Here is a 16,387-nt window from a genome sequence, read left to right as displayed (position 1 = left end):
ATATATATATATATACATAAGTCTAGTGCGGCATTTGAACCACTTTGGAGTTAACAGAATTAAGCTAAGAGAATTTCCCCTTCGAATAATAATAATAATAATAATAATAATAATAATAATAATAATAATAATAATAATAATAATAATAATAATAATAACAGGAGGAGGCAACCAAATCTGATCCTTCGTGGTAAGCCAAAAATATTGTAGAATAATTGTTTCCCGAGATGAAAATGCAAATCTAAAAGACCTACAATTTTGTTTTTTAGAGATAGAATAATAATAACAGGAATGAATAATAGCCAGCTAAATCTGGTCCTTCATTGATTAAAGCAAAAAAAAATATATCGTAAAATAATCATTTCTTTGATTGAAAATGTCAACATATCCAACAAAATTTGAAAGATAATACTTCTTATCCAAATATGCTACCTTATAGAAAGTGTCTTTTCAATGAGGTGTTTGTGTTGTTTCTAATTCCACACGGTGGGAATTATACGTGAACGTTTGTACTAAGGTGGTCTAAGCATGGCAGCGGTGAGTATTGTCATTTCACACATGCCAAAAAGCGTTAAAGGTTGTATTTCTGTTTATGATTAAGATAATGGTGTGATTTTATTTAAATTTGTGGATGATATTAGTATATAAGTTATTTTCTACCTTAAATGCGGAAGCGTTTTTTTTACCCGATTGGTATCCAAGCCTATTCGGTTCTATACTGTATTGGCAATTTATTAAGCTATAAAATTTAAATTCTATAACTTTAATATATTTTTTCCCCAGTTTTATTATATAAAAACGGTAGATCTTACTTAGCCTATATCTTTCTTTTAATAGGTATATAGCTAGTTTCGGAAGCCTCTTCTGTTATACCTAGTATAGCCTAGTACCTAGGTATACTAGGCTAAGCTACCCACTGTATCGGCAATTTAGTTTACCTTTTTTAACGAATGACAATTGTAGCTTTGGTTATATATATTATGTATGTAGTGTCTATAGCCTACGTATCTATTATTTATTAGCTTTTTTAACTTGATACCAGGAGCTACGGCATAGCCTAGTGAGACCAACTGTTTTCACAGCATCAGAGGAATACCCTACCTTAGGTTAGGCAGTGGTAGAGCTCCACGCAACTAGCCAGTTGTTTGGTAATGAGAATTATTTTTACTGTATGATGCTGTACAGGTGAGATAACTTGAAATATTTACTGAAATAATGTGCAAAATTTACCATATAGGTATATTTTATTTTTTAGAAAATTTCCGCGGGACACCACGTTCGGTACCAGTCTCTCGAGGATGAGCGCAAACATGTAAATAAAAGAAATTTCTCACATCATTTTGGTAAATGTATCGAGCTATCTCCCTAGTACTGTATTATAGGTATACACCCTTTTCAATTTTTGGTAGATCTAGGGTACTTAACCATGGCGGCCTAGACTATGGCAGGTGCGGTTTTTCTATGCAGTTTTACTTACTGAACAAGAATGTTAAGTAATATTTATTCGGACGACTGTAATTAACCCCCAGGGTCCAGTACTAAACATGGCGAAATATGTTGGACGGCCCAATCCCTAGTGGATGTCGGATCCGCAGTTACGTTCCTTGCAGTCTGTGCGGAACTGTTCTGTAGAATTACCTTTACCATATTTTATTTTAGGAAATTTCTGCGGGACACTGCGTTCGGTACCATTCTCTCGAGGATGAGCGCAAACACGTAAATAAAAGAAATTTCTCTCCTTATTTTGGTAAATGTATGAAGCTATCTCGCCAGTACTGTATTATATGCACCCTTTTTTTTTTTTTTTAATCATTAATAAACAATATCTCCGTGCAGAGCTCTCTCTCAGAATTACGACATTCTTAATTAACTTGATCCCCCTTATGCTGCCACATTCTTCCTAGCATCACCCATTTAAAGGTTCTAGTTAGCCTATGTGCAGGTTATTAATACAGCTTTTTTTATATGCATAATTACCAAAATTCTGTTGTGCCGTGGGTGGGGATCAATTTCTGCTCCCTCTTTCACTCTCCTTAAGCTAGTGTAGCCAAGTGCTTTATCAGCTAAACCCTTTTGGGTATTTTTACAAGATAGCTCTTCAGGATGCCATTATAGTATACAAGCACCTTGGGGATGAATTCAGAAAATATGTATAAACAAAGGATGCTACATTTCTCAAGTTATCCCATTAAGTTTCTCAAATTATTCGACTTGTACTGCATTATATACAACCTTTCATAATGCCTACTCTCTGTGTCATCAATGCAGTTGTCTATACTCAAATGTCTAGAATTTTTGGAAACTGGTGTCACGATATAAATCTTTGAATACTGAAATATTGTACATTAATATGGTTGGCATTTAGGGGGTTTATTTGCACTATGCAGGGAGGTCCACTTAACCAGAAATAATGTACAGTGCATCAGCAGAAAATTTAAGTGCCATTTATACAAGATCTTAGGGTGCTTATCAGTGTGGTCAGTGAAGCTGAGCTCTAGCAGTACCATTAAGAAAATTAAGGGTAAAGGTGTTAGGTACTTTCCTTAATACCTTGATGGTAGCATGTAGGTTGTATACAGCTATTTGCATTAAGGAAGCAGTAATATTCTTCACATTAACACTGCACCTGTAAAGTAGTGTTGGGCGTGCATTCGAACATTGGTTTTCCATTACACAGAGCTTATTGCTTCACAAAGACACAGATTAGTAGCAACTGTATTGCAGTTGGCAGTTGCATGGATCTGATACCACTTGTTACTTTGTACTTATTTGGCATCCTTTAAAGGTATTGTTAAACTGACATACTATAATTGAATTAAAGGAATTGTTAAACTGACATACTATAATTGAATTAAAGGAATTGTTAAACTGACATACTATAATTGAATTAAAGGAATTGTTAAACTGACATACTATAATTGAATACTGCTAACTTAAATGTTCATTTGACTACACTACAGGACTCCATTAGTAGTTAGGGCATTAAATGTAGTTTGCATATTGCCAAATACTGGAGTTGTCTTCAATGTTACCATCATTTTCTGTGATGTAAAGTAAATAAAGTTGTTGAAGCTGAGCATGACTATTTTAACACAAATAAACACAATCTCAATCACTTGCAATCTTTTCTATTCTGATAGTCTGATTCTTAATCTGATTCCATGACAGCAAGTTGGTGGTCCACCGGAACGAAGGGAAGGTGCTCCAGGAGGGGAGCAGAAAGACAAGAAACGAAAGGAGTCCATCCTTGACCTTAGTAAATATCTAGACAAAGCAATTAGGGTCAAGTTTTCCGGTGGTCGAGAGGCCTCAGGAATCTTGAAGGGATTTGATCAATTACTGAATTTGGTATTGGATAACACCATTGAATATTTGAGAGGTAAGTTGTAGTTCACTGAGTTCATGTGAAAATACAATCATTTCCTTTGCATTATCCTATGTATTTTTGTTTACTTGGACAAGGTGCTTAACTTGTAAGACACCCTGGCGGACTCAGTGTAGCTTCACTGCCTCAGGGACGATGATTAAACAGTCTGTGTAATAACCTCTCTTCAAAATGGAGCAAATTGTAGCAAACAGATACAAAGTTGTTGATTAGACTGTGGCAGGGTTAGAATTCTTATGTCAATTTAAATTAGAATGGGTATTAGTACAAGTGATCTGTATCAGTGCAGCATGAGAATAGTTTTGATAATATCTGATTTGTCATGTTACCTCAATTCTGATTAGTTCCAAATACAAGTAAATGAAGTCATATCCTCGTCAGGATTAATGAAAACAATTATTGAAACTTTCAGATCCTGATGACCCGTACAAGTTGACAGAAGACACCAAAGAACGAGGGCTAGTAGTCTGCAGAGGCACTGCAGTTGTACTGATATGCCCAATGGACGGCTGTGAAGCGATAGCCAATCCTTTCATTCAACAGGAGACCTGAAATGGAGACGTATCATTATGTAACGTTTTTTTTTTTTTCTAAGCTTTAGATTTTATAACAATGAAATCCTTATTAAGGATTTAAAAGTGTATGTCCAAGGTACCTCCAAGTGTTGGTAGATTCTTTCATTACATGATTATGGAAGTTTTTCTCATTTTTCTTAATTGTTACATAGATGGAATTTTTTCAATTAGTATTTTCGATTTATCATCGGAATCCAAATGAAAGAAATTAGCCTATTATTTCTGTCTTCCACATACTACACTTAAACATGACAGACACAAAAGAATAATTCAGGATCCTTACAATTTTACCTGCCTTTGATATACAGTTGACTTTCATAAAGTATTTTCTTAAAGCCTCAGTCTTAACACAGTAGTACTATGTTACTTAACATTGCCATACCTTTTTATTTTTGGTTGCTTGTACTCAACTCCTTGCCCCCACAATTTACTGCCTTGTGCACTGTTCCTTGTTACTTTAAGTAAAGTTTTGATTTCACAAGTTGATGAAAGGGAAGTAGTTTCTCTCTATCATATGAGATCTTTTTCTAATAAAAGAATGTTTAAATGGCAAGTATAATGCATGACTTTAGTAATGTACTCAAATGTAGTTACCAAAATTTGTCATTCCTAGCCAGTAATTTTGCAACTTTTATGTGTATGAATTATAGTAGCGATACCTGTATTAAAATATTTCGCTCATATTTCATGTAAAAGCAGTATGTACAATGTATAAGATTTTATACTTGTAGTTTATATTGTAATAAAACAAAAGTACTTGCAAGTTAAGCTATTTCCATACAAAAATTCCTACCAGTTAGAAGTTATGTTCTTGCTTTTAGCCTAGTAGAAGGTCATAAGTCTAGGTCAGTGATTTGAATCTTTATAAGCGTAATATTACATTTGTCCTTTTCTTCTTTGATTTATAATTTCACACTCGCCTATGCAACGTCAGTCATACTTTTTGGGCAAACAAGTGAATCCAGATTACTGGAACAATTTAAGACGTGTTAGCAAGCGTTCATAAGAGACCTTGAAAGTTTTTTTTTAAGTAAATAAATGCCTATTCAGTTGGGAGGTAAATGCATAGTATAAAATTCTTATGGTTTTATTCTGACTTGATGGTCTGGTTAAACTAGTATACCTCACAATGATTATGGTTAGTCAAGCTGCATTTTAACCTGAGGCTTGAATGAGCAAACATTTTAAAAGTTGTGCTATGTCTGTCTTCACTAACAGCACAGTTGCTATTCAATGTATGGTGACTACTTTAGAAAACCATTCACAAGTAAGGCATAAGAATTAAGTGTATGATTTGCCTAATAACTAAGTCTGTGCATGTTCAACGTCAAATTTAGAACTGCCATTTTTTCTCATTTTGATTGCTTATCCCTCACTGGGGTACATAGCAACTTTTGAGGAAGTCTAATACTGGTCTGGTTTTCATCACTCACTGAAGAAGAAACCTTTCAGACTAGCAGCCCCTCATTAGTGTGGTCAGTATGGTGTTGGCCTGCCACCTTGATGGCCGCGAGTTCGATTCTCGGACATTCCACTGAGAGGTGAGAGATGTTTATTTCTGGTGATAGAAGTTCACTCTCAACATGGTTCGGAAGTCATGTAAAGCCGTTGGTCCCGTTGCTGAATAAACACTGGTTCCATGCAACATAAAAACACCTTACAAACAAACAAACAAACCTTCAGACGCCGTATGTGCATCTTGCAGATGCCTTCTAGATATTAAGTTTTGTCTACAGTGCTTCATCAATTTTACAATTCATTTAGATAAATACTGCCCGTAGTGTACCTTGCATGGTCCACTGTATGCAGCTCTGAAGATTCTTAAAAGAATACCTTATGATGCAGCCAGGCTGCTTTCTGCTTTTAACCTAACGTCCATTCCATATGCTTTCCCAACCTGGCTGTCAAAGTATAATGGTTCTTCCTTAAATTTACAGCACTCATTTGAAGATAAACTGATGGATTAACTCGATGAATGTCAAAATCTTTGCCTTGTCTCATTAAACTGCTTTCTACTGGTAAGTGTATTGCATTTTACCATATAAAGGAGGATACATACCTGGAAATCTTGTAGAAGTGAAATGCTTAGCAAATGCAGTACTCTCAATTTCACTTTCAGTATTGTATGACCTCAAAGGTCCCAGTGCTTGGCCTCTGACCAAAATTTTATATTCCATTCCATTTCCATAACATCATTTGGAATCTCAGTACCTCCTCATAGATGGAATTCATCATTCTAACATAACATGCCTTACAAAGGGGATCTCCAACCACCGACAGAGAAGTGCCATTTATAATCATGTAATCAGCCCCCACTGAATAGTAACACACGAGAAGCCCACTTTCTAGAACCTCTAGGATACCATTAAGAGAGGCCTCTTCAGACTTCACTATGGATGCAAATTGGTGAAAAAACAAGGCATGGCCATTCCTTTATTCAATGATCCACTAAATCTAGACATAATGACCATCAGAGAATGTGTTCACTGGCCAAAGGGTACCTTTCCCCTACTTTCAGAAACATAGATGACACCTTTAAACATATGACTAAAAAGATTAATAGAATCCGTTACTGTAGAGTTGGGGGTCAGCCTCCTTTGAGCTCAAGACCAACAACAAACTGCTCTTGTAGAAGATTCACTTGACAGAGGAAACAAGGTTCCTTAACGAGTTCAAAACTGAACCCATGAGCCTCCACCTCTGCCTGATTGGCAGCAAATCTCCAAGATGATATTAATGTAGCATGATGTCATATGCCAGGAGATTCCTGACTACTCCAGCTTGATAGCTTGATTGCCACTCAAAGTATAGACAAAATTGCCCAAATCCTTATTAACAACTGATATGAAAATAGGTACACCCTAGTACACTACAGAGGGACAATCGAGAAGTTGCATAATAACAAGGAATTTACTAGTATTACCAGGCATTCGTGAGTAACAGCCTTCCTTACCAAACCCAGCCAAGAAAATCCAAATCACCCTCTATCACAAAAACAGAAGTGCCCCAACTGCTATTGAAAAGTAGCCTTTGCAACCATCTCAAGTACGTGGAAGCCCTCTGTATACAGGAGAAACCCTCACTCATCTGCAGTTCATCAGGGAGTTGCATCCCTATCACGAAGTGAATACCAGTACTACCAGGTCTAGCTGGGCCACCTGGATTAGGACCCAGTAGGTTTGACACATCCACAATTATTGTGGCCTTGCTGAGGAGGAGTATACCAGAAAACATTGGGTGCAAGTCCTGTTCTTAAATTCTCTTTTGCTAAAATGGGGTATATAAAAAATAAAAATTTCCTTTCATGAGCACTGATTCTTTTTAGGAACAGATTAAGATGTATTATACTGGGGAATTGGTATGCAGTTTATATATATATATATATATATATATATATATATATATATATATCTATATATATATAATTTATATATATATAGATATATATATATGATATAGTATATATATATATATATATACAATGATAGGACTCCATAAAAGTAAAATAAGCATAATATAGTACATGTCACTGATCATATAGGCTTTGCTAGGACCCATAGCCTATTAAGGCAAGAGTAACGAAATAAATGATTATTAAAAGAAAACCTCAAAGCAGTTGCACTATGAAATAATTGTTAGGAGAGGGTGGATAGCAAGAGGGAAGAAAGATAATATGATTGAATAAGGTACAGTAAAAGGAATGAAAGGTGTTGCAGCTAGGGGCCGAAGGGACGCTGTCAAGAACCTTTAGTAATGCCTACAGTGTACCCCATGAGGCGTACTGATGGCATAAGTTTCATTCATTGAGAAACAACATTTAGTACAATTTGTCTTCAGTTGGGATTTAGTGAAAGACTCTAAAGGCCAATCAAACGGTAGGCAGGTTAATTGAGTCAAGAGTTTGAAATCAAATATATAGTGAAACTTCATACAAAATATACGCACGTCCGTAATAATGACTGATTGGTTTGCGGTTACTAAAACTGGCGTCACAACATCTCGGTCATTGACACCGTAATCAAACAAAACGAGGAAAATAAAAAAAAATTTTTTCTTTTTTCAAAAAAAAAAAAAAAAAAAAGGAGGTTACACAGAAAACATATAAAGTGCATTATATATATATATAATATAGATATTATAATAGTAATATTATATTATATATATATATTATTGATATATGCATATAGGTGTTTGTAAATTATTATATTATAATTTGCGTCGCTCTACTGACATGACTTGGTATGACGATGCAAGTGAACCAAGAGATTTCGTCCATTTGAGACTAAAACTTTAATGAAGAACATGTAATCAGACGACAAGATTGAATCAGAAGTGATTCCATGAGAGAAATAACGGAAGTTCCGCAATCAGATAAAGATGACAAAGAAATGGAGATGTTTGTTTGTTTGTATAGTGTTTTTACGTTGCATGGAACCAGTGGTTATTCAGCAACGGGACCAGCGGCTTTACGTGCCTTCCGAACCACGTCGAGAGTGAACTTCTATCACCAGAAATACACATCTCTCACTTCTCAATGGAATGGCCGAGACTCGAACCCGCGACCACCGAGGTGAGAAGCAAACACCAAATCAACCACTCCACTGAGGCGCTAGGGAAATGGAGATAGAAATAGCTTTTACACATGGGAGAACAGAGCGTGATAGCGCCAACTGGGCTCCTGTGGATACCAGTAGTATTGGCTGAAGACCTAGACCTACTTGGATCTGGACTATGAGAATGGAGGTTGGAATGAATGGAACTGAACTGTTTTTAATATTCAGTATGAGCTAATGTTTTTGTTCAACTTTTGTCAAAAATTTTTTTTTCAAAATTTGGTATAAGTATTAGGTCAAAATGCAAAAAGAAAAAGGTATTTTTTTGCAATTCTGTATAATGTTTTCTATAGAGTATACTTTCAGCTTTAAATTGATGTGTTTATTTTGAAAATTGGTTAAAAATTAAGAGAGCCTTAGGGTTTTAAAAAAGGCCAAAAATTTTTGGTTCCGAAAGGAGAAAAATATTCATTAAAAAAAAAACTAATAATCAGATCAGGCTGAAACTTACTGGGGAACCTTTTCATAATGGTTTATATGTGCTGTAAAAAAATGAAGTGGATAGCAGGAAAAAAAATTCTCCCTCCCCTATGGGGTGGAGGTGGTTCCCTAAGTAATTGAGAGTTCTTATCGACCAGAGGATATTTCACAAAGACTATCTTCTACAATAACTGCCCGGATTGTTATTAGTTAATATCTGTTGCTTACCAAGTTTTATCCGCAGTGGCTATCCACATTAATTCGCTTTGGTCACAACACCACTTATCAGATATCTTGTTTCACAAAAAATATTTGGATAAATACTTATTTCCTTTTAGATCATCACCAACCACAACTTTTCCTTCCTACGAAATCCTCTCCAAAGTAGTGATCAACAAAACTTTACTTTCATTGAACATCCAGGTAGCAGTGACGATCATCAATCAATCATTTTGTCATCTCTCAGAAATTCTCTCTAAGGACGATACAAAAAATAAAACGTTTCTCTGGAATGCTCTGAAACTTGCTCGGTTTCCAGACCCATTCAACCACTAAGTCAGGGATAAATAACAGGCCTCGATTCGTACGTAAATTACAAATAATTTAATGACAATGACAATGTTTACAATGAGGAAGCCGTGACGTAGTAGTCACAGCTGAAGAAGAAATGAGAACAGATGCTTGACAACGATGATGATCATACGACGATGGCATAATTCATACTATCCTCGCATTGTTGCTGTCAATTCACAGGTACTACAGATAAACAAAGAGTGTGTTTTTTGGCACAAGAAAACACAGCAATTCCTTGCATTCATATCACAGGTTTCATCACCAGGCTGACGTCCTAGCGATCGGTTTCTAGGAGTCCCTGGTGTACATTTGCGAAAAAAAATAATGTCACTTAGAAGTTCTTTGACCTTCAGGATCAAAAGAGCTCAAAGTCTTCACTCACCAGCCTGTACGTCACAATTTCACGAGTTATAACTGGTTTCGTTACAGGCTGTTCTTTTTCTTTAATTTCATATAAGAAATGCATCAGCAGGAGACAGGGTTTAAGTGTATCATCAGCTTCATCACGAACTGGTGGCTCTTTCGAGCCAGACAACGTGTTTGGATATATATAAATATAGAGCTACTTGAGAGAAAGGAAGATACGACATCTCAGTCCGTTCTCGTCATCGGCCTTCATGACCTTCCTTCTCGCTAAACTTTCCCTGTCTAACACAGCCTGGCAATCCAGCTCAATCTGTCCGCTAGCCCTCGTTAGCGATGGCTCGGCAGCCCTAGCATTTATCTCCTTAATGCAGCGCAGCAGCGGCGGCGGAGGACAAGGTCAAGCTTAAACGACGCCAAACTCTTTGTTTTCGACCTTCGCACCCACCTCCGAAATTTCCACAGGCCTCGGAAAAGTCTTTGTCAAGAGATCTCCAGACTCCATCTAACACCTTATCACCTCCCAGCCCCCTCGTGGGGGTAGGGGGGGCTCAGTCGCCACTCGGTCACCCGAAGTGAAGAGGCGGCCAGTGACCACCTAGCGGCATCCCGGTAGGCAATGAGTATCATCTTGATGCCTTCCAGCATAAAGAAGGATATGGTAAGTCTCGCAGAGCCCTTGTCTTGGGAGTGCAGGGGCTCTCTCAGGACAAGGCGCCCCTGCTGCTGCCTTCCAAGTCCTCCAGGCTCTCGAGGAGTTGCTGGTAGTCCCAAGGATTCATGGTGTTGGTTCCGACCCCGTATCCTCTGTCGAGATCCTGGTTGGGGGCCACACCGCGCTCCCTCTTCGTCTTGTTGGGCTTGTTGGGGGCGTTGGTGACTTCTGGGTACTCGATGCTCGAGTACACGCTGTTCGACGTCGGCGCGGTCACGGAATTCGCCGAGGGGCAGCTTGAGGTGTGGTGGAGTGCCGGGTGGGAGAACCTCTGGCGGGAGTCCTGCAAGGTACACAAAAAAAGGGTATAAGCTACAAGAACGCCACGGAGGAATACCTACGGCAGACATGTTTTAAGCTACAAGAACGCCGAGGATGAACAACTACGGCCGATATCCAACAGTATTATTCAGATGATTAAGGGAGAGATCTATAGGTCTCACACTCACCGATACGTTATTCCGGGTGGCGTCACAGACTAAGTCCGAACCAGGCACGCCGTTATGGGTGTGAGGGCGTCTGGTGGGCGTGCGCTTAGCGGCCATGTATGCTTCCGCTACCTGCCGGTAAGTGCTGGGGTCCATGATGACTCGAGTGCCTCTTAGGGTCTAAGGAAGAGAGAGGGAAAACAAATACATCAGAAACTGCAGGGGTCGCTTCAACGAATCGATCATCAATGTCACAGGAGATACACTCAGTATTTTGCTAATATTAACTATTAATTCACATATTAATGTCATATATATAAATGAAAAATAGCCACTATCTATGAATCAAACTAAAAATATAAAAGTTTTCCCTCATTTTAGCCCCCATTATTCAACAGAATTGATCAGTCACATGACATACGCTTAGTATTTTTACACAGGTTCACTATTAATTCACCTTGTAATCCAACATATATATGAATAAAGTAATGTATTTTAAGGGAGAAAATAGCCACGGCCACGGTCTCTGTATCAAACTCAAAATGTAAAAGCTATCCTCTATTTCAGCCACTGCAACTCAATCGTAAATGATGCGTAGAACGTGTGGAGACGGACGGGAAGAGAGCGAAACAGTGTGGAACAGAGTCGAAACCCAACCAAAAGAGCGAATGTTATGGGGGGAGAGAGAGAGAGAGAGAGAGAGAGAGAGAGAGAGAGAGAGAGACTGGCCTTGTGTTGATGACGTGTGTAAACGCCCGGGACTTTTCCCTCCCCTGATCAACATTGACGACCGCAGTCAGCTTATCTTATTCGCCCTCTTTTTTTATTCTTTCTTTCTTTATTTCACACTTGTTGTTTCCCGGTACACAACGAGTCCAAAGAACGCGTGATTCATTACGTCAGACTGTTCAGCTCGTTAGAATAAACATGGAAAGCAAAAGCATATAAAACTATACAATACCCTAGACCAACATCGCGAGCAGTATGGCCGACTTGACCGAGACTAGTAGTATACGCCCCAGGAAGCGTTCGAAGAGTGAAAGTTTTTTTTTTTCTCTCTCTCTCCTTTCTGATCAACGGCAGTCTTGGAAAACTTTCCCCCAAAAAACCCCAGCTGCATTTTCTCGAGATCGACTCAACATCCCTTCATTTCCTGTTTCTTCAGACTGGGGTATTTTTTTACACGCGCCAATTTCTTTCGTAACTCGTATAGTCTCGCCGCTTCCCCCCACCCGCCTCCAACTCTTTCCTAAGACGCCAGAAAGCCCGGGAAAATACTTTTAAGTACTTCCAAGGCATTTTCCGATTATCTAATTCCCAAGGAATGCGGGAGAGGGAATCTCTAGGAATCCTGACGCGTTTGCAGGCTGGTAAGTCTCACTTGGGATCGTTATGTCCTACTTAACCTGCTTTGAGCAACAAACCTGCTTTGAGCAAGATGCTGATTGACATTTTTTCTTCTTCTTCTTATTATTATTATATATAACACGAAAAAGTAGTTTCGTTAGGGAGGTTTTGGCAAAACAAAAAAGCAGAAAAATCTTTCATCAAATTTATGACAGAATATTCATCTTCGTTATGAACTGCATCCATCTTCCTTTGCTCCCTACACCACCACAAGTGATTATCGGCAATACCCTCTTTATTAGACTCAATCATTTTACACTCGCCAAAATTATTGTTATTAATCATTATGCAGTAACCACCAATTCAATTTGCCATAATTATGAACTAATCATAATCAGTGCCGGGTTCAAATATTGATTCATCGGTCTAGCCTTGTACGGGAATCGTTCAAATTCAAAGATTTCTACAAAAACCAGATGAAAAAAAAGTGTTAACAAACTTCTAAAAGAACCAGGAAGGTCGTGCTGTGTTTACCCATACCCTCGGATACGTTACGCGTAACATGAAATATTATTTCAGGTTTCACAAGAAAAAACAAAATCGAAAAAAAAAACCAGTCCAAGGTCTGCCACTATCGACCGGGGGTTTACCCGCGTCGCTGGTAACGCTGGCCGTCACCAGCAATTGGTAACAATGCTAGATTACCTTCCTGTCACAGCTCTTAAAAATATACATTCGCTTTTAGTTTTGGCAGATGTGTCATCTAGTATTCTCGTGTTGTTATTGTTGTTGTTGTTATTATTATTATTATTATTATTATATTATTATTCAAATGAGCCATATTCATATGGAACAAGCCCACCACAGGAGCCACTGATTTGCAATTCACGCTTCCACAGACTATGGTATAATCATTTGAAAGAAGTAACAGAGGGTAATAGCAAATACAAAGAGAGAGAGAGAGAGAGAGAGAGAGAGAGAAACTCCAAATAAAAAGAAAAAAAAGCCATTTCACTTTTCGAGGGTTACCAAGCGTAAGAATACAAAATACAAAAGCATCATCTGTAATCTGACATAAGTGAAGAGAGAGAGAGAGAGAGAGAGAGAGAGAGAGAGAGAGATAATTTGATCTTAATCCTCCACACAGGCCATAGGCAGTACTACGAGATCCCATTATCTTGCGAATATACTGGCCGCGGTCACTACTAAGACGCCCTTCTCTCCATTATGTCCGAGGTCCATGACATTTGATTAAGATCCAACCACAAGGTTGCGAAGTGATGGGAGACCACCTCTAGTACTAACAGAGGTCTGGACCGCCCGCGGACAATCGTTAGCTTAATTCTATAGATTCCCGCGTGGCCTTTAAGACTACCAGTTAATTCAGGTTACGGTCTCATTTCATTATGAGCGGCTGGGTCTGACTTGTTCATTTCCGGTATGTATTAACGGTGAAAAATAGAGAAATTCTCCAAGAAACGCTGCATGTTAATTTTAAATGTCTGAAACTATTTTATTTCATAAGACTTGAAACCTACATTTGATTGTATGTGTCTCCACGTTTTTATTTTACTACGAACTGCAAAGTTTGACTCATGTTCTCCGGAATGAATTCAGCTACGTAAAATGCTACTTTAAACAGGAAAAATGCTCAAATGACATTATTTAAGCAATTGCAAACGTTAATTTCACGATACTTGCAATCTACTTTCGCTTCATAATACCTGAAACCTACATCTTTTGCGGTTAACACAGTCTCCTCGTTTCTACGACAGGAAAAACACAATAACAAAAGCGAAACTGGGTCGTGACCTATATATAAATATAAGCCTAAAGCTCACCTGGACACTGTCCTCGAGTCTCTTGATGTATCCCATATCCCGGTGGAGGCGAGACTCGGCCTCTTTTCTGAGCCTCTTCTCGCGCTCCAGACACACGTTGAGTTCGCTGTTCTGCAGTTGCAGCGCCATGATCTTGTCTTCCAGCTCGGTGGTGTCGGCGGGGAAGACGTGCCCGTAGGAGGAGGCATCGTTCATGGCGGCGCCCAGCGGAGAGCGGTGGCTGTTCTTCTTCTTCATGCGGCCGTTCTCCAGGATGTAGCGCTTGTTCTCCTCCGTGAGTTTGGCGATGTGCGAGGCCTGTTCTTCCACCTGCAAGGGGAGAGAGAGAGAGAGAGAGAACACACGTCAGTCACGGATGGAAAGAACGAAGCGCTTCTTGTAGCAACACCTCCCCACCAAAAGCCACTTTCATTCACGTATTGTCGAGTCACAATAAACAATTCCAAATTGCAGCATCAACTTACTGAGTAAAACATGGTCATCTTGTGAAGGGTCGAGAGTGAAGGTTTATGATAGTGAAATCTTAAACAATATAAAAAATATCCAGTAACGGAAGCACTGTCTGTTATCACAAGCACGTGAGATCAACCTTGCTGGAGAGAGAGGACGAGAAGTAGCGTCCAGTGAGCTTAGCGTGCGACTGACTGACACTGACTAGTAGGGCAGCCACTTGCACGCCGCCATAATATATATATCTCCCGAGTCCCGAGGAAGCCCCTGTGACGTCAAAAGTCCAGCCAGGCGGGCCTAACCCCGAATCTCTCGCTCGCCATTTCTGGCTAAACAGGAGGAGGAGAATCACGTGAACAAGTCAGGTTTTCTGTTATGTGGCTCGGGTTGGATTTTCGGGGTTATGTCACTGGACTGATAATACAGAGGCATATCGTGTCTGCATTCATAATTCACACTGTCTATGTATACACACACACACACATATATATATATATATATATATATATATATATATATATAATACATACATACATACATACATACACACACACACACACACACACTATATATATATATATATATATATATATATATATATATATATATATATATATATAACACATACAGCATTCAACTGGTAAACGCTACGTACATATTTGCATACAGAATGATAAAGTCGTGAATGAACGACCAATAATCTTTTATTTGACGGATAATTAAGTCATACCTCACCTTGCAAAGGGAAGGGAAAGTTGGAACAACAATGATTGAACATAAAGGCAAGAGACGGCCGACATGAAGATGAAAATAAGCAGACAGGAAAATAATTTGATAAAATGTACGATATGTGTGACAGGGAAGGTAATATAAGCCTGGAATTGTGCGACTGGAAAAATTATTATTATTATTATTATTATTATTATTATTATTATTATTATTATTATTATTATTATTATTATTCGGAAGTTTAACCTTATTCACATAGAACAAGCACACCAAAGTGGCCACTGACTTGAAATTCAAGCTTCCAAAGAATATTAAGGTGTTCAATAGGAAGAAGTAGGAAGAGGGTTATTAGATGAAACAGTTCTGTAAAGATAAAATACAATACAATAAGAAAAACACTAAGAAGCCGATAAGAATAATGATGAGGAAGATAATAAAGATAACAATAGGCAGAAAAAAGAATATATATAAAAAATGAGCACAGATATAAAAACAAATAACAAGATAAAAGACGAAGTTGAATACGATATCTTAGTCTGTTGTTTCCTTATCTGAGAAAAGGAGGAAATATTTATACTAGGAGATAAAGTGGACGATTTTAAAGGCTGGACGGGAGGAGGAGGAGGAGGAGGAGGAGGGAAAACTCTTTTATAAACACAAGGTAAGAGGGCCACCATAAACTCCCTCTTAATACCAAGCTGGGAAAAAAAAAAGGAGTATGCTCAGGAGGCGACAACCCAGAGAGCGACAAAAAAGTCGTTTCAAGAGAGAAGTCTCCTCACCCCGGAAAGTATATATCTAGTCGCTCTTGTGGTCACGGTCACTAACTGAATCAAAGGCGAATTGTCAGGTAAGACCGCCACAAGTATCATCCGTGTATGATATTATAATAATATATATTATAATATAATATATATTTATATAATAATTAATATATATATATATATA

At 38.2% G+C, this 16,387-nt stretch overlaps 2 protein-coding genes across 5 annotated transcripts in view; one reads left to right on the top strand and one right to left on the bottom strand.

The window, feature by feature from the left end:
- The first annotated feature begins 453 nt into the window (after positions 1 to 453).
- LOC135222744 (U6 snRNA-associated Sm-like protein LSm7) lies at positions 454 to 4,723 on the top strand. Its single transcript, XM_064260990.1, has 3 exons — positions 454 to 537; positions 3,169 to 3,379; positions 3,798 to 4,723. Exons 1-3 carry the CDS (start codon positions 529 to 531, stop codon positions 3,935 to 3,937), a joined length of 360 nt encoding a protein of 119 aa, XP_064117060.1. The 5' UTR covers positions 454 to 528; the 3' UTR covers positions 3,938 to 4,723.
- A 5,573-nt stretch (positions 4,724 to 10,296) lies between these two features.
- Positions 10,297 to 16,387, bottom strand: part of LOC135222743 (uncharacterized) — a 129,941-nt gene continuing 123,850 nt past the window's right edge. For 3 of the 4 annotated variants that reach the window (XM_064260986.1, XM_064260988.1, XM_064260987.1), the window contains 3 exons: positions 14,261 to 14,569; positions 11,094 to 11,252; positions 10,297 to 10,927 (listed from right to left, as the gene is read on the bottom strand). In XM_064260986.1, coding sequence (XP_064117056.1) covers positions 10,634 to 10,927; positions 11,094 to 11,252; positions 14,261 to 14,569 — 762 coding nt within the window. In that variant the 3' untranslated portion in view covers positions 10,297 to 10,633. Of the gene's footprint in view, positions 10,928 to 11,093; positions 11,253 to 14,260; positions 14,570 to 14,724; positions 15,060 to 16,387 lie in introns of those variants that run through there. The other variant, XM_064260989.1, reaches the window with a different exon arrangement.

Source organism: Macrobrachium nipponense, chromosome 8 (genome assembly GCF_015104395.2).
Source record: "Macrobrachium nipponense isolate FS-2020 chromosome 8, ASM1510439v2, whole genome shotgun sequence".
Lineage (NCBI taxonomy): Eukaryota > Metazoa > Arthropoda > Malacostraca > Decapoda > Palaemonidae > Macrobrachium > Macrobrachium nipponense.
This window is presented reverse-complemented; position numbering and strand designations above follow the sequence as displayed.